The sequence below is a fragment of the Mchenga conophoros genome, linkage group LG7 (assembly GCF_057382185.1).
Source record: "Mchenga conophoros isolate Kocher_MC1m ecotype Shallow Benthic linkage group LG7, M_conophoros_male_GT1.1, whole genome shotgun sequence".
Taxonomy (NCBI): Eukaryota; Metazoa; Chordata; class Actinopteri; order Cichliformes; family Cichlidae; genus Mchenga; species Mchenga conophoros.
This window is the reverse complement of record NC_140532.1, coordinates 35,556,404-35,578,659: the sequence shown is the minus strand read 5'-3', so window position 1 is coordinate 35,578,659 and position 22,256 is coordinate 35,556,404. Positions and strand designations below refer to the sequence as shown.

At 40.9% G+C, this 22,256-nt stretch overlaps 1 protein-coding gene across 12 annotated transcripts in view; it reads left to right on the top strand.

Moving 5' to 3' along the window:
• Positions 1–22,256, top strand: part of grin1a (glutamate receptor, ionotropic, N-methyl D-aspartate 1a) — a 37,466-nt gene that overhangs the window by 8,571 nt on the left and 6,639 nt on the right. For 4 of the 12 annotated variants that reach the window (XM_085279056.1, XM_085279058.1, XM_085279063.1 and 1 more), the window contains exons 4-19: positions 4,184–4,246; positions 5,004–5,101; positions 6,600–6,721; positions 7,713–7,887; positions 8,776–8,920; positions 10,406–10,492; positions 10,842–10,990; positions 11,315–11,441; positions 13,710–13,874; positions 15,298–15,416; positions 15,762–15,874; positions 16,414–16,562; positions 16,649–16,806; positions 17,359–17,520; positions 17,848–17,957; positions 18,325–18,470. In XM_085279056.1, the coding sequence (XP_085135182.1) occupies positions 4,184–4,246; positions 5,004–5,101; positions 6,600–6,721; positions 7,713–7,887; positions 8,776–8,920; positions 10,406–10,492; positions 10,842–10,990; positions 11,315–11,441; positions 13,710–13,874; positions 15,298–15,416; positions 15,762–15,874; positions 16,414–16,562; positions 16,649–16,806; positions 17,359–17,520; positions 17,848–17,957; positions 18,325–18,470 (2,088 nt within the window). Of the gene's footprint in view, positions 1–4,183; positions 4,247–5,003; positions 5,102–6,599; positions 6,722–7,712; positions 7,888–8,775; positions 8,921–10,405; positions 10,493–10,841; positions 10,991–11,313; positions 11,442–13,709; positions 13,875–15,297; positions 15,417–15,761; positions 15,875–16,413; positions 16,563–16,648; positions 16,807–17,358; positions 17,549–17,847; positions 17,958–18,324; positions 18,471–22,256 lie in introns of those variants that run through there. The other 8 variants (XM_085279057.1, XM_085279059.1, XM_085279064.1 and 5 more) reach the window with 4 other exon arrangements.

Genomic DNA, 22,256 nt, shown 5'->3' with positions numbered 1-22,256 from the left:
TTCTCTTTGTACTCTGCGTTGCTTGTCCCTCTCTGGGGCTCTTTTGCTGTAATTGTGTGGCAGAGTGAAATGAGTCCTGATTCGGAGACTTAATTAAATCAGAAGATGAAGAGACATTGGGTATGACACACACCCGAGGCAATTTTGCAGAAGGCAGCTACGGTTAAAGCAAAGCTGCTTAAATGAAGCGACCGGGATCGGCGTCAGACACCAATCGGAAAAAAAACACTCTCGATTGTGAAACTGCAGCTGCGCACTTTGAACCATAACCAGTGACAGTCAGATGGTGGAGATGTGACTCACATCCTGCACTGGAAAAGATAAATTTGTATATTAAAAGCCTGTGCAAGTGCAAAGTCTTCGTTTGGATCTCAGAATGAACCCATCTGTGCATTCAGCTCATTCAGTCCCATAAAGCTGAGCGAAGTGGCAGCGACTCTCTCTGCTGATGAGAGCCTCTACCGGTAATTATGAATATATTTAGTCCTCACTGCAGTGCCAGTTTGAGAGTTTCTGGGCCCTGAGAAGGATTTGTTTGAGAATCTTTCCAAAAACATGCAGAGATAATTACACTGAAACCAGTGCAGAGCAGCATAAGACAAGTCCTGTATACTGCTAATGACTGTTTTCGCCATATCCAAAGGCTGATGTATGTCTTTCAGCTGTGCCGTAGCGCTCAGCTGCTGTCGATAAACCATAAAAAATTAACGAATCCTGCTGTCACACTGGCATCATCCTTCATTACCACGAGCAAATCCTCTATAGTTTGTTTTGAGTCAGTCCAACATACACTCATCTATACACTACTGGGTAATGCCTGTTAATCCATAGCTGAAAATAGCCGTGAACAAATAGTTAATCTGGACTAACATTTTCTCAACACTACAGATTCCAGCTCTTCCACTAAATTACTGCAGCTTTTCTTTCTTAAATGAAGCATTAAATAGGAAGAAATATGCAAGAGGCTTAGAGCCACACGCATGTGGAGAAGTTGGAAAGCTTTAAAAGGCACGCTGATGTAGTTCTGGCTATGCTGAGAAAATATTAAACAACAGAAGCCTTAATATCTTAAAATGCAACATGATTTTCATAAAATGTCACAAAAGAAGAATCAAAACTTGGTCCCCAGCTGACAGGACAGTTGGGGTTTTACGCTTGGCAGTGTGACAAAATCCGGGAGTGTAACCTTCATACTCTTAAATGACGAGAAAAGAAATGTCAGAGAGCAGCTGCTCAGCTCACTTTCCCCTCGGCTCTGACATCCCGTGTGTCACTTAACAAAATAATCATGATAAAAAAATCTTTTTCACTACCAAACCAGCTTTTTCTTTATAGATTTGTCTGGATGTCATATCTCCAAATGCTTTAGGTGATGCTGAAGGATTTCATTTTGTCTCAGGTAGACCACGCTCTAATTAAAACTGAGAAATGTTGCTCTTGCTAATCACCTTGTTGTGCTGCATAAACTCAGTGACAGGCAAGATGGAGTATTTTTAGCTCCGTGGTAAGTCTTTAGCGAGGTCACACAGTCACAGGGGGGCTGTCACCACCAGTGAAAAGGCGCTGGACACAGTGGACTTAGCCAGAGAGCAAATGTGGCCAACACAAAGTGAAATATTAATGCCTGGCTGCAGATACAAAAATAGAGTGCTCAGAAAAACTCAGGGGATAAAGACAAAGTCCTTTTTTTCTGGAAGGCTTCAGAGAGGGTTTCTACTTGAATTAGATGCAAAAAATTCTCAGTTTATGATAAATTTCCAACTCGATTTTTGCCTTTATAGTTGATAGGATACAGAGAGAAATGCCACTGCCAGGAGCTGAAGATCAAACACCATTACCGTAAGGTTTCTGGGACACTTTTGTAACATTACTTTGAAATAAATTTAGTGATCTGTCACCACTGATGATAATTCCAGATATTCCAAATATTAGGTAGAAGATCCTTTTGCAAAAATACAATTTATATACACTCACTGGCCACTTTATCACATAGAACCTAACAAAGTGGCCAGTGAATACCACAATTCACCTTGATGCTGATTGTTGCAGGCAGCTCCTTTGAGTTTTTTATAAGGAACAACTTACTAGTAATGGTTTGAACCCCTTTTGTTCTTCAGAACTGCCTAAATTCTTCATGACATAGATTCAACAAGGTGTTGGAAATATGCCCAAATCATTATACCACCACTGTCAGTCTGAGCCTTTGACACAAGGCAGGATGGATCCATGCTTCCATGTTCTTTATGCCAAATTCAGACCCTACCACCTGAATGTAGCAGCAGAAATCGAGACTCCAGACCAGGCAACACATTTGATTCGCTTTCTTGATGCTCGTCTGTATAGCTTGGTTGTAATAAGCGATTGTTTGAGTTACTGTTTCCTTCTTATTAGCTTGAAGCAGTCTGGCCATTCCTCTCTGACCTCAGACATTAAAAAGGCATAAGCCCCCAGAAAACTGCTGCTCACTGGATATTTGCTCTTTGTTAGAAATGGTTGGGCGGTAAAATCTCAGTAGGTCAGCAGTTTCTGAAACACTCATTTCTTCCTCGTTCTGATGCTCAGTTTGAACTTCAGTGGGTCATCTTGACCATGTTTAGATGCCTAAATGGAGTTTCTTGATGACTGGCTGGGTAAATATTTGCTGTTGAACAGGTCTATGCAATGAAGTGGCTGGAGAAACATCTATGTGTTGTTTTTATAAAATAGAAACATTCTTTTCCTTTGTTTTTTGTTCTTATTCTCCCATTAGCATCCAACAGTTCTCATATCTATATCATATATGATAATTTTTTTATGGGCTTTTTATTCTTTTGGAACACAACAGCATCCACACAGAGGTGTTTAACATGTGTTTGTTTGTTTGTTTATGTGAATAAAAGATTTACTAGGCAGCATCTGTTGTCAGTTTGCTGAATAGTGCATTGATGCACAGTCAGCCTGAACTTTGCAAACGGGGGAGTGCGGACCAGAGTGCACTGAGGTGTGAGCTCTGAATCCAGGCAGCTGTGAAAGAAACCCTGTGATGCAGAAACACGCAGTTTGCTATTTTACTGCAAAATGGCTTCTAAACTCAGCCTGGACTCCCAAGTGGCTCCTCTCGCAGGATACAGAACAGGACCAGAGTCTGAAATGGTGACACCTCAAGTGTTAGATAGCCTGAATGTAATTAAACGTGCATAGGAATCCCCTATCGGATTGCTCTGTCTCGCTTTCACAACACATTATTTTTGTTAGTACTGTGCTACATGCTTTAGGTGTCAATCAAGCTGAAAATGCCACAAAAAACAAAATGCTGCAGATGGAATGTGAATGTTTTTTGTGAAGATTTATTACTTAATTTGTAGACCAAGAGCTTTCTGGACCTGCCCTACAGCACCACCACTCACACTTTATTAACTCTGATTCAGCTCTGTGGGAAACCTTTGTTTCCTTTGTGCAATAAATTTTGAAAACAAGAGCTTGCTACAAAGTCAGACACTTTTATTGAGTGCTATATTTTTATTTTTCTAACATTCCCAGTTTAGACAGTCACCCTCAAAGACTGCCGAGAATTAGTCTGTATAGTGCCAAGTTGGGACAGAAGTTTTCCGGATTTGCTGGATTTTTACAGGGTAAAAAATGACTGCGTGTTAGCAGTTGATGTTGAATTACTGCTGTTACTGCTTGCAAACTGCAGCCAAGCTTTTAATGATTGTGTCTGAGGATGCTAAGTATAGAACGAGCTTCTGAAGATGATGTTGAATGAGCAGATGGTTTTGTGGAGTAGCAGTTTCTTTTGCAAGTGCGCCATACTGCGAAAAATTTAATGAGCTCTTTGTGTTTTTGTTAAGAGGCCAAAAAAGTGATCACATAGAGCTGATTTTTAAGGCGTGCTGGAAATCTGATCACTCTCCTTGACACTTATGTTTGCCTATGCGGCTGGATTATCACTAATAATTGATGCATCACATGCACAGTACATGTAAATGCTGTATATACTTAATATCTGTTTTTAATAAGAGGACATAATCTCAGCATGATTGCAAGTGGTCATCTCTGATGTTTTTGCAAGCCCCACTGTTAAAGATCCCAATTTGAAGCAGAAAAGTGGAGATTTGTTGGAATGCTTTACTGCCCTCCATTTTCAACTGTTTATAATATTTTTCTGTGTCTGCATATTTTCTCTGTGCACATTACTCATCAGAATAAAAAAAGGAACTATGAAAACCTCGACCAACTGTCCTATGACAACAAGCGAGGACCTAAGGTATATTTGCATGGTCAATGCACGCCGCCCACCAACTTTCCAAACGTAGCAACTAGAAACCAGACCAAACCAGTCACCAGCCGACCCAGAAATGTCCCTCTCTTGGTAGCACGTGTTTTCTTTAATTTTTACTTTGAGACATTTCCCTATGATTTAAATGAAGAATGATTTTGTTGTGAAAAAAAATCTATAATTTTTTAACATAAAAAAAAAATCAGTGGCCAGCGCCTCGCTTTTATCATTTTTCATTTTTTCCTTCAGTAAAGGAATGCATGTACTCAGAACACACACACTCACACACACAAAAAAAGTTTGCAACTCCATTCCTTTGTGGAGAACCGGTAGTGTGGGACAAAACCGTTTCCCAGATGCTACTTCCTCCTGTTCTGTAGCACTTCCCCAGTTTTCAGCAGTTTTTTTGTTGGGGGAAAACGTCCCTCTCACCCCCCTTCACCTGTTTTTAGTTACTGGTTGCATTGACCTTCTTCTTTCCCCCTACCTAACACATGCACGTCCTTCTTTGGAGCCTTGATAACCCTCAGTTTGCATGCGAACAAATGCAAAAGTTTTTTTTCCCTTCAAGCTTTTTTTATTTTTTTAGTTCAGCCGGTTCCCCTGGATCGCTTTCCTTTTTATATCTCTGTCTCTCGTTTTCAAACAAAATCGGCCAAGCTCAAACCAACAAGGTAAAGAGGCAGCATGGTGTCTGAGGTAGGGGAAAGTAGCTGGCTTGACCTTCCTTATGCCCCAATCACAGGCAGAGAAAGTCCTCCAGTTCAGCCAGGAGACTAACTTAACTGCTCTGCTGCTGGAGGCGAAAGAGCTGGAGGCCCGAGTCATCATCCTGTCCGCCAGGTGAGGTGTTTTATTTATTTATTTTTTAAATAAATAACATACATATATTTATAGACCTTCTGGAGAGTGCTTCAAAGGTTTCAGCTGCACTAATATGGAAAGTTGTAGAAGTCCTGCAGCTCTATATTGAGCTTTGTATTTACTTGTACTTACATTTCTGCATTTCAGAGGAAAATAATTCAAATGTATTGTATTTTCATAGAAATGTGTCTATGAATAGAATATACACTTAGATTTCTTTTTGATGTAAGTAATCATACACGATTGATAGTGATGGATTCTGACACAGGGCATCAATGTGTCCAAAGCCTGACATCAGTTTTTGTCATTTCACTCAGTATAAGAATAATATAGCTTGAAGTAAATATTGTAAAAGTGAATGCAATATCTAAAATATGAGTGGGTTTTTTCTTTTAAATTAAAATGTGGGTAAAGTCAGCCTTAGGGTTTTTTGTCATCAAGTTACAAATATGTAAAGATCTTGTGTGTTTAGCAACTTTATGATAAACGTGTCTCCCTTATATGAAATTATGTTTTGGGGATTTTAAGAATATAAAGCAGAGGATTCTCTGCAGTACAGAGTTGTGTGTTTTGGGGCCTTTTTTAGCTTTCATAATTGGCTGCCCGGGATGATATGATGATTTCTGAAAAAATCTGGGATACCAGTTTAGCTCACGTGGTTGAACAGGTGACCATGGTTTCAAGTGTGACTCCAGGTCTTTTGCTTTCACCATTTTCCTCTCTAACTCTTCACTATTCTATCAAATAAAGACGTAAATATCCCCCCGAAAATGACAAAAAACTGAAATGATAAACCTTCATCAATAGAAAGCCATTTCTTCAGACTAAATCATAAAATGCTGTGCAGACTAGAGAGCTTCATACTGTTTTCAAGGAAAATGAACTTGCGTAAGTGTCCATCCATCCATTTTCTTCCACTTATTCAATTCAGGGTTGTGAGGGAACTGGAGCCTATTGCAGCTGTCATGGAGCATGAAGTGGGGTTCACCCTTCACAGGTTGCCAGTCTGTCGCAGGGCTACAGCTAAATGTATCGTAACAATTTACTATGCGACATGTACACGATTGGAAGACAGTTATTGGCTAGATTAAGGGGGAAATGACCTAAAGATATTTATTACAAACCAGAATTACAAACTTTGTCTAAACCCTTAAAATTTAAAAGCAACAATTACATTTTCTTCGGTTTTGTCCTATAATGACTCACGATGATCTATTTTTAATGAAAAGTTTTTAATTAAAAATCCATGAGTGTCAAAACTTTAAATTATTAATCTTTTATATCATCATGGCTGACTTTGTTTCTAATGCTCGGAAAAGCCGTCAGGTTGGATTTTGTTTAGTATTTTTTGTGATTCATGTCACTGCTCCTGTTTTGGTTACTTGAAAGCCTCGACAGACTCGCATATCAGATCAGCATCATCTGCTGGTTAAAACAATCAATTGTCTTTTATTGATTTAATTTTAACAAATTCCAGTGAGGAGGACGCTGCCGCAGTGTACAGGGCTGCCCGTTTCCTCAACATGACGGGCTCCGGCTACGTGTGGCTGGTGGGCGAGCGTGAGATGTCGGGTAAAGCCCTGAGTGAGGCGCCAGATGGTACGTTCATCCAGCTTAGATCACTGGGAATGCACCAGTTTACCTCGGCTTTACTAAGAGGCCGAGCATAACACACACAGGATTAGAAAGATTAACCATTTATCGATGGGTTTATTACATGATTATTTGTATTACTGCTTGTTTCGTGTTGAGCATTTAAACGTTTAAGCATTCTTTGTTTAAAGGTTTAAATGTGGTGTGTACACTCAGTTTTTACTTTAAATGTGTGTGTATCCTGGCTCATCCAAGGCTAAATTCACTGTGCTAATCTGCCATATTAACATCCTGGTCTCTAATGAATTATAAAGGGAGAGTTTTGCAACAGATAACTGATAGAATGGTAAGCCACAACAGTCTTTTTGTATGTATTCGTGGATATTTTTGCACATGTCTCACAGGTCACGGTATTTTATCACTTTCTGGTCACAAATGTCGACCGTTTCTCCCCCAGGCACTCAAACACAAGCAATCCCCGCAGAGCATTTGTTGTCCTGTCCGTGTCCAGTCTCTTCCACCTGCACTGCAGCTTCTTTTAGGAGCCTGCAAGACTGATGGACCTGGTTGCAATCAGAAAACTTAGCTGAAGTTGGATTGTTGCTTGGTTTAAAAGTAGGCCTGGTGGTATTTTTGTTTAGCGAGAACACAAATAATATGTGTGCCTGTGCTGAGTCCTCAAACTTTTGCCAGAAGGGCTGAAAAATATAAATCCAACTTCAAGGGACTCCTTGCACATGCTGCGAAAAGGTCATCGGTGACAACATCAGAAAAATGATCCACTTATTTCTGCTGTCTTTTATGAGACACTCTTATTGAACTTACCCCTCCCAGTGGATCAGAGCTGGATCAAGCAGCTGATGTCTGACCTTTTTTCAGGATGTTTAAACTGGAGGCCCTATAAGTTTTTTTCCACTTTACGCATTGCAAAAGGCTCCTGAGAGAGTGTGCCTTGCTCAGGAAGGTGATTATCTTTATGTTGTTGGAATGCTCTCAGGTCTAATCGGCCTCCAGCTCATCAACGGGAAGAATGAGTCTGCCCACATCAATGACGCAGTGGCTGTGGTAGCTCAGTCCATACAGGAGCTATTTGAGAAGGAGAATATCACAGAGCCTCCAAGGGGATGTGTGGGCAACACTAACATTTGGAAAACAGGACCCCTTTTTAAACGGTAAGCTTGGCACAGAAGCTTTGCATGTTTCATGGTTTTAAAATAATCCTTTTTTTAATCTTATACAATATATGGCCCAAATGTTTCGGCTCCTCTACCACTTCCATCTAAAGCAAATTACAACTGATTGGCTTTCCCTTTGTAAACAAAAGGTTTGAACAGCAGGTGGTGGGGCTTTTAGGATACCATACAAACCTATTTAGTTAAAAAAAACTTTTTTTTAAACTAAATAGGTTTTAATCATAAATACTGTGGCTTCTTCATTAGAAATCTTTAATATGAGCAGCTATTATTACAACAGTGTAGACATATGACAGAAAATGTCATATAAAAAATGTCTCAATTAAAAATAATTGGAAAATTAAGATATGTTAGAATTTCCATTATTGTGATAAAGGGCAAAAACATATTAGACATGCTCAGGTTTAATTACTGAAACAGGCCTGCAATATAAATAAGTTGTATGCTGCATTGCAGTCATTTCCCCCCCATTGTTGACAGTTTTAACAGATTCATCAGATTTATCAGGTTTTCCTGAATGTACCATAAACCTTGTATTTGTTATTTCCAAACGAAGCCAGTGAGTTTCAGCTGACCCACTTAGAGCAGCTTCGAGGCAGCATAACAAAATATAAAGCGCTGCTTCCAAACAAATGCAACAGCAAGTATTGTCAGCACTCAGCAACCACAGCTCTGCCTTTCGTTAACAAGAGATGTGGTGAATCAATTTTATTTATTTTTTGCTTCGTGCACTGAATTAAGAGCCCTACACTGAGCAATTTACAATAAAATACACTGTTACACTAACATGAGATGATGCACAATGGCCTTACATGGGCACATTTGCACTGATTCACACAGATAACAGTTTTCATGTGCTTGCCACAGGGTGCTGATGTCATCTAAATATCCCGAGGGTCTCACAGGGCGTGTGGAGTTCAATGACGACGGAGATAGAAAATACGCCCACTACAGTATACTGAACTATCAGAAGTCCAGACTCATCCAAGTTGGCATATACAATGGGACGCAGGTACACAAAGGCACCTACAGATGTCCATTCCCTGTTTTATACTCACAAACCATGTGTGGATTTTGTCTTGCCCACATACAGAATCATCTGTTTTTTATTTATTGTGGGTGGGTGGGAGTCAGTTTTCTATCTATACCACATACCAGGTAATGTACATCTACTCCGCATATCTGTGAGCCTTTGCATAAAAAAGGCAGTTCAACAAATGCTCTTTTCTATTAGAGGGATATTTCAGATTCTTTTACTCATCATATGATGACAATATTGGTAAATGTAGCACAAATGTCATTCAGAACTCCTGGATGCAATGAGGGCAAGAAGAGAAAGTGGCAAGATTATAAAATCAGTCTTTCTTTTTTTCAATCCTGCTTGCATTGCATGAAATGGGAAATACAACCAATCATGAACCCCAAGTATGCAACAGAAACCGATAAAGAGGAAATATTTCACTCATTTACCATTTTGCAAAGCACACAATAAACTTCCAAGTACATTTTTTAGCGCTGGCTGCTCATTTACTCACCATGAAAATAAAGGTTTTAGTACATTTTATTAAACTTTAGTGAGGAAACTAAACAAACACAGCCCTTGTTTTGGCTCTAAATGTACTCATCAATCTTCCACTGATCCAGTTCGGGTTCACGGGTGAGCAGGAGCCTACACCAGCTGTCACAGGGCAACAGGCAGGTTACCAGTCTATTGCAGGGCTAACACAGAGAGACAGGCAACCATTCACATTTTTGGCAATATTAGAGTTGTCAATTAACCGAACATGGATGTCTCTGGACTATAGGAAGAAGCCAAGTACCCATAGAGAACAATCTCCATTTAGAAAGGCACTAGGCGGCACATTCAAGCTCAGGACCTTCATGCTGTGAGTCAATGGTGCTAACCACCAAACCACCATCCTGCTCTGGTCCACTAACGATGTATCCATCTGCGAGAGTGCCAGCCTCACTAATATCACCAGAATAGAGCTGTTGTGCAGTTTTAATCAAATCCAAGCCCAATCAGAGTGTACTAAATGTAACAAATTCAGTTTCTGATTCTAATTTTACTGCTTGTTCTTTGAAAATCCCTGCAGTTTGTAGCAAGTAGACTAAGGTGTAGCATGTGACTTACTTCCCATTACCGCTAATCCAACCCTTCTGTAAAATGGAAGCTGTTTTATAAGCCTTGTTTCCATCCCACTCTATTTTAGCTAATGGTGGATATTCAACTCAGCCAGGCAGCCGATAAAGGCTGCAAGGATCAGCTCTTCTAAGCTCTTCAGTTATTTGGCGACAGGTGGAAAAGTAATAATTTCATGAAACCCTGTATCATACAAAAGTCAGAGGTTGATGCAATAAATAAACTGCTGAGCTGTGGTTATGTAAAGCTGACTCATTAGTGATGCTCACCCACAGTGCTGAAGCCTCATCAGCAGCAGGCCTTCTGTCAGCACTCACCTATAATACTGTATATGTGTGTGTGGCATCGCTACAGGTGGTAATGAACAATCAGCGGAAGATTATCTGGCCCGGAGGAGAGACTGAGAAACCACAGGGCTTCCAGATGTCCACTCGACTAAAAGTAAGACACCTTCACTTTGCTGCTGCAATGTGGCACTCATGTCTACACGGATAGACTGCGGACCTGAGCCGAAATACTCGTGTTGGACAGTGTGCTAACATCTCTCTCTTGCAGGGAAGCTAATCTGTGTTCTTAAAGCAGAACTGACATATTTGCTGTGACTTTTATCTCTTCACTTCTGTCTTAGGCCTCGAGAGAAGCTCATCTGTATCCTTGTTTATTATTTTTACTTTCACCTGTCCATCCTTGCACATCTATATGTTTTGGTGATGTGTAATGTATGTTTTTCTCCTAAAGCAGATGCATCTCCAACTCCGTGATAAACAGCTTTCTGTCCCGTCTGTTGTAGATAGTGACAATACACCAGGAGCCATTTGTGTATGTGAAACCCACTCTGCCTGACGGTACTTGCAAGGAGGAAATGACATTAAATGGAGTCTTAATTAAAAAGGTTATCTGCACTGGGCCCAATGAGACCATCCCAGGTAACACATCAGGGACGTTTACATTATCACTGTGCTTCTAGCGCACCCGCCAAACATCCACCGGAGATGCATACATATATATGCAGCAGGTATCTATATATGTATGCATGTAGCCATTCAGACTGAGTGATTGTTGGGATGCTGGCACACACCTGGTCTGTGTGCAATGAGGCTGTGTGAGGTTGTCTGCAGTGTATCAGTGTGTCATGCATTCTGTGCAGTCTACATGCGCCGCCTTTGGATTCAAAAAAGCAAAAACAAAAAGAAACCAACAACAAATGAACCAGTTTCCACCAGGTTGTGCATAACTTCCAAATGTTGCTGTTTTCGTTACAGGACGCCCAATCGTACCCCAGTGTTGTTATGGATTTTGTATTGACCTCCTGATAAAGCTGGCTATGACCATGAACTTCACCTATGAGGTGCATCTGGTGGCTGATGGAAAATTTGGAACTCAGGAGCGGGTGAGTTTCACATTAAGATCCATGGTTGGTGTATTTTGGCTCACAAGAAGAATATATTTTCCATCTGCAGTCATTTAAATCTGGTGGCATGCCTTTATTTTGGGACTTTCCTGTAGTTCCACATGAATGTGTTTAAAAATCACTCAGATCTAAAAAGGAGATCATTAGCTCAAGGCAGCAAAATTATACAAATTTCCAGTTGTCAACTACCGATGAGTAGTTGCCTACCAGTTGCAGAGTGGCCTGCAAGCCACCAAGCACTTCCAAGGTCACCAGGTTCAATATGGTTTTGAGTATTTGTCTTTTTGGATGGCGTTTAATGCTTTTGTTAATCGTTTTTTATGAGTCACACTTACTTCACAGGCTCAGAGAACTTGACTCACATTGTCTGTCCTGTCTTCTAAATAATTCAGAAGACAAAGGGAGTAGAGTGCCATTTAAATTTAATCATGTTTATTTTTGACTCGAGTCCAGCTGTTTTACTGCGATCCAGCCTTCTGCTGCACATCCTTCAGCTTTCCAGCTGCTTTTTTTTCTTATTGATTGCCATCTTTGGATCAGATCACTTATATATGAGTCGTAGCTGTCTTGTTGCCAGATTGTGTTTTTACTGCACCGCTGCCAAATCTGTTCTGTGATCCATGAAAATGGAACACATACAAACTGTACATACCACCACTTGTGTGCTGAAGATTTTTTTTTGTGGTTGTTGTTTTGGCAAGGTTTGTTCATTTTTTATGAACCCCTCCTGGGAAAGAGTTGGGTTTTGTGCAGATAAAATAGGACACATGCCCTGCTAGGATCAGCTATATATAACCTAACCTTGTATTGCTCAAGCAGCACACTGTCATGAGTGCACAGAAACTAGCCTGTGACTTATCTTTGTAACCAGTCCAGTCTTTGGTTTCTCTGTTTACATTCTCAACAGATTGCATTACTTTTCCGGGAATCTGCTAATCATCAACTACAATACTATAGAAATATGTTAACAATGAGCTATCAGCAAATATTATTGTATAATATAAAAAAATGTAAGCTATCTTATTTAATAATAGCGGCAATGTTACTATTAAACTGCACTGGCTTATTTAAGATGAAGCTACTACAGGCCTACATGAGGTGCGACTTATGTGTCTATTAATTCTGATGTGCAATAGAAAATGTAATCATTACATTTTTATAACCCAAGGGCATCTTCTTTTGTTCCTGTTAAATGCTTGTAAATGACGCTCAATTTTACTTCCATCTAGGAATCTTTTTTTTTCAGTTCAACAAGGAAATAAATTAGTGTGCTAATAACACTTTATAGCCTGAGGACATTTTGAATGGAATCACACCATTTTGAGTCAAATCATGCATCATTTGGAAGAACAGAGCCTCAAAATATACAATAATAAACCATTTGAGAATCACAACAATTATAAATGTATACTACAGTGCATAGCACTTGGTAAAACAGTAGTTTCTTGCCTTTTTCAGGCATCTCTCTGAGCATATGTTTGTTCATTAAGTATGTACTGTAATGCACATTGTTTTTAAAGGCAATAGTCAATCATACAACATATTCCTAAGCTTTTAATAACTGTAGTGAAATGCATTGCTATGAATTGTAAAATTATGCTCTAATATTAAGAAGTCTAAAAATGGCCAACACATTTTATACCAACACAAAAGTCATATTATGTCCTTCATGCCTGTCCGTATTATTTTTGTGACAAAAGAAATTGGTGCAAAGATTTTCAGGTGTCCCTGTGAAAATATTCACCCTTCTAATGGGTCTTTAGCCCCCAAATCTCAAGAGCACAATCCACTGTATATAGGTGACCTGAATTAGAAAGGACATAAAACAGATTTAATCACCTCCTATTACCATTCTAGTATGTTCAGTGCAGATTTCATGTATCATTGCATGTTTATTTTTAGAGCATTAATTCTTATTTGTCACATATTAAACAAGGATGATCTCTTGAAATTGAGTCCTTCCCAAAACGGGAGCGTGAGGCTGTAACATGTCGCAGAAGCCGTAAGAACTGCAAGAAAGCAAAAAGAGAAGAAACTAGATACGCTGAACTGAAAACCTGCAACCTTCTGAAACCTGAAACTCTGTTCTTTAGGCAAAGCAAGAACACGCTGTTCTATATTTTTGACGTTTACTTGGTTTAACCCAAATCCTTAAATCCTGAGGCAAATCTGTGGTCTAGACAACAGCAGGGCTAAAGCTGATTCAGATTCTCAACTTTCTCAACTCCTTCCATTTTGGGACTCCAGGTCAACAACAGTAACAAGAAGGAGTGGAACGGCATGATGGGCGAGCTCCTGGGAGGCCTGGCTGACATGATTGTAGCTCCGCTGACTATAAACAATGAGCGAGCCCAGTACATCGAGTTCTCCAAACCCTTTAAATATCAAGGCCTCACTATCCTCGTTAAAAAGGTAAGCAGGATATTTGGTACTTAGACCTATGACTAGGGGAGATGCATCTATTGCTTACTTGTGCATCTGTTCATTTATGTAAAAATATAATGAAGCAGAGACAGAGATTGTATGGCTTCAAGAGAGATACATTTTAATACAATTTGCTCAGCTGTGGCAGAAAAAGGTAGTAGAGGTGGTTTCAAGATACCATCTATATTATTTGTATACCAGGTTAATGACAACACGACAAAGAACTACGTAGCTGCAATTTAAAGTGGTGGATGGAGATCAAATCACCCCTGACAGTTTGGAAAAATATTGATTTGATCCGTTAACTTTAATTTCCATAGGTTATTAAAATCTCTAAGTGGACAAAGACCTAGAGGGAATATGAGGTGATGCAGTATCAGTTAGCCATTGCCTCTACCATCTTTCTTTGAAAGAAATGAATGCCATCTGGGAAGGATTAGCCATGGATTACACATCTCAAACAAGTGTTAAGATAATGCGTTCTCATTTTCTGTCCTTGCAGATTTTCGCAGACACAGAAATGAGCCTGAAACAGTAAAAGAGACACAACTGTGTTCAGATATAAATAACACTGGTTAAAATGTTAAAGGCATGGAAACAGTCAAACTTATTTTATCTCATTTGCCAGGTTTAAACCTATTTGATGTATGTGAGTGCATAATAACCTGCACTGTTGTGTAAAAGACACCCTTTATTTTTGATCTTGCATTTTGCACTCTGCATTTTAGTCAGAGGTGTTGGGGATTTTGCCAAAGATGGAATCGAATTATGAATGCAGAAAAATACCATCAGGTTTTGACTCATCATGCATTAGCATGTCGAAAGTGTGTCTTCATTTTCCCAAACACACTGCCAATGCATCAAAAGCATATCCACTGAAGCAGTGTAGGATCATTTTGACAGAGAATAGAACAAAAGGCAGCCAACATCTAAAGAAAAGCGTTGAATGTCCTTCAATAACCCTGAAGAACTATTCCTGAAGACTACTTAAAGAAAGTACAAGAAAGTTATCAAAGCAGTCATGCAAATATTGACTTGAAGTTTACAATATTTGTACAGTTTCTGATTTTGCTTCTGTTTTTATCTGTACATGTTTCCCATTTTCCTAGCTGAATATAAAGAAATGAGGGATGGCTCAAGACTTTTGCACATTACTCATAAAAAGACCTAAATTTTTTTTACCCATAGTACATTTTGAAAAAATTTACATTTAGCAGACCACACAGTTACAGAACATATGAGCATATAAGTTTTTTCTTGCTAGAATCCTACTTCAGTGCAATATGGAAGGTCATGGGTCTTTGTCAGTAAAAAGACTGTAAAACCTGACAATGAGCCAGACCAATGGTTCCATAAAATTCTAAAAGAATTCATTATCAATCGATAATCAACTGCCTGTATCTGTTTTCAGGAAATTCCTCGCAGTACACTTGACTCGTTTATGCAGCCGTTCCAAAGCACGCTGTGGCTGCTGGTGGGTCTTTCGGTGCATGTGGTGGCGGTGATGCTTTACCTACTAGACCGGTTCAGGTACAAGGGGGGCCTGTATGTGTATTCATGTATCCATATGTGTATGAACGACTGTGTGTGTGAAGTACATGCTTGTGTGTGTGTGTACATGGACTCCTGAGCACTGCAGATCTTCCCTCGATGTGGACAGCAAGGCAGACAGAGGTGAAGATTGGTTCCAGTCATCCCACAGCTCTGTGCCACCGTCTTCACCCTGTTTTCTTTCTGAGGACTTTGTCTTGCTTCGCCCACTCATGTTCAGTTTTCCTCCCTTTTTTGGGGAATCACTGGGTTTTTCACATTCAGCAAGTTGTTGGACATTTCTCATTTTATATCTTCTGCAACCCTCCCAATTTCTTCCCATAGCCCGTTTGGAAGATTTAAAGTAAATAGTGAAGAAGAAGAAGAAGATGCCCTCACCTTATCATCTGCCATGTGGTTCTCCTGGGGAGTATTGTTGAACTCTGGTATAGGAGAAGGTGAGTCATACCCAGTTGTTGAATTTTCTCTTTCCCACAGAGCTCCTGGATGATGTCTTCTAGTCTTTGAACAGTTTTGCATTTGTAAAAGGATTGATATCAAGTGTCTGTGTGGCTCCAGATATCCAGCTGCTACTGTCATATTTTTCTTTGAAAACGACAAAGAAAAAAGAAAAAAAGAAAAGCTGGTACAGCTTGTAACAGTTTTGTTATCTTATTTGATTTTCTGTCAAGTGTTTCCTTTTCATGATATTTTATGAGTTTTATATATGTATATAAAAAAGCTACTTTTGCAAGGCTCCCTTTAGGAGAGCCCTCTCTTTAAGATTTTGTACTCATAAACAAACTGATCTATCCTCATAAACTTAAAATGAAACCATTAAAAATCTATAGGACTGGGTGCCAGTTTGTAGAAACCATGTCGCTGCGCCATCTTGAATACAGTGGAAATAAATACTGTCCCCGATGTTGTTCTAATTGCTTATTGTCAGCAGGTTAGTTACTGAGATGAAAACTCAAAACTTGGACTCACCACACAGGTGCACCACGTAGCTTCTCAGCGAGAATCCTGGGCATGGTGTGGGCTGGTTTTGCCATGATCATTGTGGCTTCCTATACTGCCAATCTGGCTGCCTTCCTGGTGTTGGACCGGCCTGAGGAGCGCATCACCGGTATCAATGACCCACGGGTATGTGAAACAAGGAGCTTATTACTACACATTACCTTTTTTCAATCATATTATCAGATTGTGCTTTTCCTTGTCTCTTTATGCAGCTGAGAAACCCATCAGACAAGTTCATCTACGCCACAGTGAAACAAAGCTCAGTGGATATCTACTTCCGGCGGCAGGTGGAGCTTAGCACCATGTACCGCCACATGGAGAAGCACAACTATGAGAGTGCCGCCGAGGCTATCCAGGCCGTGCGTGACAAGTGAGTCTCGGCCAGGCCGGGCCGACCAGAGTACGTGTCGGCCGGCTGTTCGACCTATCAAGCACGTAGACCAGGGCTATTCCAGTTAACTCTAGGGGAGGGACATGGACCTCCGGATCAGGTGGAAGTGGTAGGCTTTACTGCGACATTCGCCCTGATTCAGGCCCATCGCCCAGCCAAGGCAGGTTTCCAGGGACAGCAGCAGGAGTGGACGTGTCAACAGCACTGACAACAGTGTGAGGTTGAGCTAACATTGAGTCGAAGAGCCCCCTTTTTCAGGTTGTACCCAGACGAACATCTTTGAGATTGGGGGAATCCAATGGGGGACGCGCCCTCACCCATCTGGCATTGGATTTCATTTGGGACATAAGCAGCGGTAGAGATTGCTGGTAAACGCTGACTGACACACACGATGTGGTGTGAGAGAGAGAGAAGGGTGGGAGCCGTAAATGTGTATGTAAATCATTGTACTGTTGCACCGTAACCCCCTCCTTCCCCTCCTTCCCCTTCCTCCCCACTTCCTCCTCCTCCTCCCTCCCCCTGCCCCCACAGCAAGCTGCATGCTTTCATCTGGGACTCTGCGGTGCTGGAGTTTGAAGCCTCGCAGAAGTGCGACCTGGTGACCACGGGAGAGCTGTTTTTCCGTTCGGGCTTTGGCATAGGCATGCGCAAGGACAGCCCCTGGAAACAGAATGTGTCCCTGGCCATTCTCAGGTCTGTCCCAGCCGAAGCTGCATTACTCGTATGACCTTTTTTTTTTCTTTTTTTTTTTCTTATCAATATGATTTCATGGTCACATATTGACCCTTTATAGCCATCCAATACATTGCCTTATGTCACATCTTTGTATCTCCCCTTTCCTGCCCTGTTTGTCTGGTTGTCTCTTGTCAAGTGTATCACTGTTTGTCAGTACACGTGTCTGTACAGCTGTCTGTGCTTCATCTGTGTTGCTAGCTGGGAGTAAGCGGCTCAAACATTCGGTCATTTGCGGCATTCATTAACTCTGTTACCTCTCTCCCCACTACCCCCAACCCCCTGCAGTTCTCATGAGAACGGCTTCATGGAAGACCTAGATAAAACCTGGGTGAGATACCAGGAGTGTGACTCAAGGAGCAATGCCCCAGCCACACTCACCTTTGAAAACATGGCAGGTATGGTCCTTATGGCGTAGAGAAAGCGTTAAAAGTGATTGGACAAAAACTGCAGTGGTAAGGTACTGTAGCCCTTTTTTGTCCAATACCTTTACAAAATCGTTGTTTTAGTGTCAGCGTGGTGCTCTGTGGGTAGTGTGCTGTACAGTATCTTGTCCTGTGATTTCGTGCGGTTGTGGTTCTCTATTAATATTGTGTAGTTTGCAGCAGTCGTCGTCAGTAGGAGCTGGTTGAGAAAGGAGGGCGACCACTGAGCATGACAGTCAGACCATGCGTTCATGCTTAGTGGGAGCGGGGGAGATGTAGACAGGAAACTCACGCATCCCTGTGTCTGCTCTGTTTCTGTTCATGTGTCCCTCCTTCACAGGGGTATTCATGCTGGTGGCTGGAGGAATAGCAGCAGGGATCTTCCTCATCTTCATTGAAATTGCCTATAAGCGCCATAAAGACGCCCGCAGGAAGCAGATGCAGCTGGCCTTTGCGGCCGTCAATGTCTGGAGGAAGAACTTGCAGGTAGGATTGATACCCTGCATCCACTGAAGGTGGAAGGGTCAAAACTGGGGTGGAAGAGAGCCAGAAAAACCTCCCTCGAATGAGGGTTGATTTCTGTTTCTCAACCCATCTGAGAACTTTGGGGGTTTTTTTAAGTAGTGATCAAACCAGCAGATCACCATACAAGAAACAGTGATCTCTGATGCCTACATATAATGTAAGGCATGCTGAGTGGCCACCCTGTGGGTTTACACAGTTCCCTGAGGCCAAATGCACCCGTGTCTCTTGTGTGTGTGCCTGCAGGATAGTAAGGAGACTTCTGGAAGTCAAGCGGTGGCTGGAACTCCCTCTTTAGTATGTAGTAGAGCCATTTCCACCGTCATGTCACCTCTCGTTCTTGGCGTAACAATAAGATAATTAGAGATTCTCTCACACAATAAATCTCCAAATGAAAACTCTCCACTACCCACGTCCATGGCATGAACCAGTAGTTCTAAGCTGCTGCTGTGGCGCTATATTCTTCATAAGGTCATATGATTTGTACATGGAAATCCAGCAGAAAAAACAAATTCCCTGCCAGAAACATTGAAAAAACATTATTGACAATGAATACTCTAAGGTTGATGCATTTTGCTCGCGACCCCATTGATTTCCTTCTCTCTGGCAGCAAAACTAACAGCAGCCAAAAGCTGATAAGACAAATAGAGCATAAAGAGTCAAATCAATGCCCTGGCACAATCATACGGCAGTGACCGTTCCACAATTGTCAGCATAAGTGAAATGTGCAATGCTGCAGCGCACAGTGTGTCTCCTTATCCACCGCAGTGTTCATGATGCAGACACCAAGCAAGAACTTAAAATCTCGCATGGCAAAGGCTTCGTGCAACATTGCCTGAACAGGCATCAATCTAAAGGCTCAGTTCACTCAAATATAATTTTATAAGTCCTTATTTTCATACTTGCTCTAGTGGTATCTAACTATACAGCTAACTTAGATTCATTTTCAGGGGTTTTCAGAAACATTCACGTAATTAAAAAAAACAATAAATGGAACTTCTTTGCAGTTTAAAGTCATTTTCATGGCCAGATACCACTATGAACATTTTTGTTTTTTGTTTTTTTTGAATGAACTGACCATCTGAGCTATAATCAAGCGATAAGTTCCTTTGCTCAGCCAGTGAAGAACATGATTTCCCCTGCACTCTGATGCAATCAGTGCTGCTTTGAAGGTACAGGGTTTCCACATTTGATGGCCAATCACAGCCTGAGTCTGTGATGTGGCTGTGGCAGTTTGTCTGCTGTGTCTCTCTTGAACCAAGTGAAATGAGACAGCAGGGCTGGAGGAAGGTACAGTATAATTATCACAAGTGCCTGTCAGCAAATCAATGTCCTTCTAAAAGTGTCTACCATCAAACTGATAGCTGTATGTAACTGTCGTATGTGTCCTCATATAGCTGTACATATAGATGTAGGCGCATACAGCAGATGAATGCATGCAGGGGGGCGTCACTGAGAAAGGAGAGGGACACACTAAACTGCCCGCAGACTAATGTAATTTATATCCATGTCAGTGATGATCATGCCAATTTCTCTGCATCACTAAACAAAGATGGCTCATGCTTGCTCATCTTGCTCATTCACCATCACTCTGGGCCCAAAAGCTAAAATTGCTAGACACACATTGCTCTAACTATAGCTATTACAATGGCGCCTTACGCAAGAAGCGCTGACAGGACCCATGAAGTAAGGCTAATCAAATCTGCTTTGCATGAAAATTATTCAGGATCTTATTCACACTGTTTAGGTACGCTGATTTGATTACTCACAGTGATCTAAATTTCTGAAATTAAAAATGATAGCTTGGTTTTCCAGGGTACAAACTCAATCTAAGATCACAGTTTATGTGGCCTCTTCCTTCTCTAGTACAGCAATCACTAAAACCTCGATACCCATTACTGGCATCGTTTCGACTGCTTCCATGTGTGTTTTTTGTTATTATGTGCTTTTAAATGCCTCAGGTTGTATTATGCAAAGCAATGTGCAGGACTGTGCACCCAAATGCCTTCAAACAGAGGTTTAACTTCAGAGAAAGTGCACTTCTGAGTAAATCTGTTCACAAAGTAAAATCCTCACTAGTTGCCACCTTTGCATTATCTCTGCACCCAGTTATTTTTAAAAGCTAAAAGCTCTCAAACAAGAAGTTCATTAGGTGTCACGCCACCATGGCATTGGTTTTGCAGACTTTTACTAAGAAAGAAAAGTGCATGTGTGTAGGTTGCCCAGGATTGTAAAACTTTAAAAGCTGTAGCAACATACATGATGAGTGAGTAAAGGGTCTTTGGAGTAAAATTTATTTTTAGTTTTTTGAGTTCTATAATGAGAAATGCTAGTTTACTGGGGCATTTCCTACTTTTACCTAATTTAGCTAATGCACATGCATTTTTGTGTGTGAGAGCTTTTTATTTGGTTGCCGATGGTGCCTAAATGATATTAAGGCTTAACTGTCCCTTTTAAATAAAGGCATGATATATAGTAATGGGCCGAAGTGTCCGCTTATTCCATTATTCAATTTATAGAAAGAAAATCTTAGTATAAACAGAACCAGTATGACTTTAAAGTAAAAGTAGTTGTGCCTTTCAAAGTATGTTGGTTGGAGGGGAAAAGAATTAAGCCAAACCGATAAAGAAATAACCTAAATAGCAAACACAATTAATAAGTATACGTGTTACACAGTCATCTATCTGTCACTTTACCATAGCTGACTGTGAATAAATCGCCAAAGGGTGCGACCACTCGAGTGCAACGATTGCTATAATTTATGTAGGGTGTGTAAGTAATAACTCATCTTCATCTTTAATAAAAGCTGTCAGTTACATTAGGACTGGGGCAGGGTTAGGGTTAGTGAAAGGCTGCTGCTGATCCACTCTCTCTGTTCTCTTTTTTAGAGGTGGACAATGTAGCTACAATGTGAACATTTATATTATAAAAAAGTTACATTGTGTTCCATTACTAAGAGACTACACATGTGGCTTCTACATCTGTCTTTTCAAACAGATGTTACTTAGAAGTGCACTGTCTGAACCAGATTGAACCTGATGATAGTTTGGGATGAAAACAAAGCGTCAGAAAGTCTGCTGCGTGACGATAACAGTGATGTTGTATAATGATGCTGGACTATGACAGCTCACATCTGTTTCCAACGGGAAACACGCAGCCGATGTACACGGTGCAATTCCCATGCCGCTCTTCATCTGATGGTCCAGCATGCCCTGCATGGCCGGGACTGTGCACACGCAGCGCCTCATCAGGGCTCTGGATGGCCGGGCTTCACTCCTGCAGTCTAACATGTGTAAGAAAAGGGGAAAGTAAAGATTAAACGAACACCTGACGTCACTTGGGCATTGATTTTTCTGAACCAAGACCAATACGCACGCTGACTTTAACCATTTACTAACACGAGATGTCATCTTCCAACAGGAAAAAGATATTTTTTGCACTAAAATCGAACGGTGCCGTGCACCAATCACTCTTCTGCCAGCTTTCATCTATCCTGCACATGAGATAATACCTGCTCGCCACCTGATATTATGTCATCAGGGGGTTGAGAGAGTGCTGGTTGGCGGGGTGATGGTGGAACAAATGTGCCCTGAAAGAGCCTAGTCATGTGACCTGATGAAAAAGGATGAACTGCGGGGCCAGTGCTGGCCAGGATTGATTTGTCGTGCTATTTGTTTTGTGTTACTTAATCTATGTTCCCCCTTTTATTCCTTCCCTCCATCCATAAAACGATTTGGCATGTTGAAATTC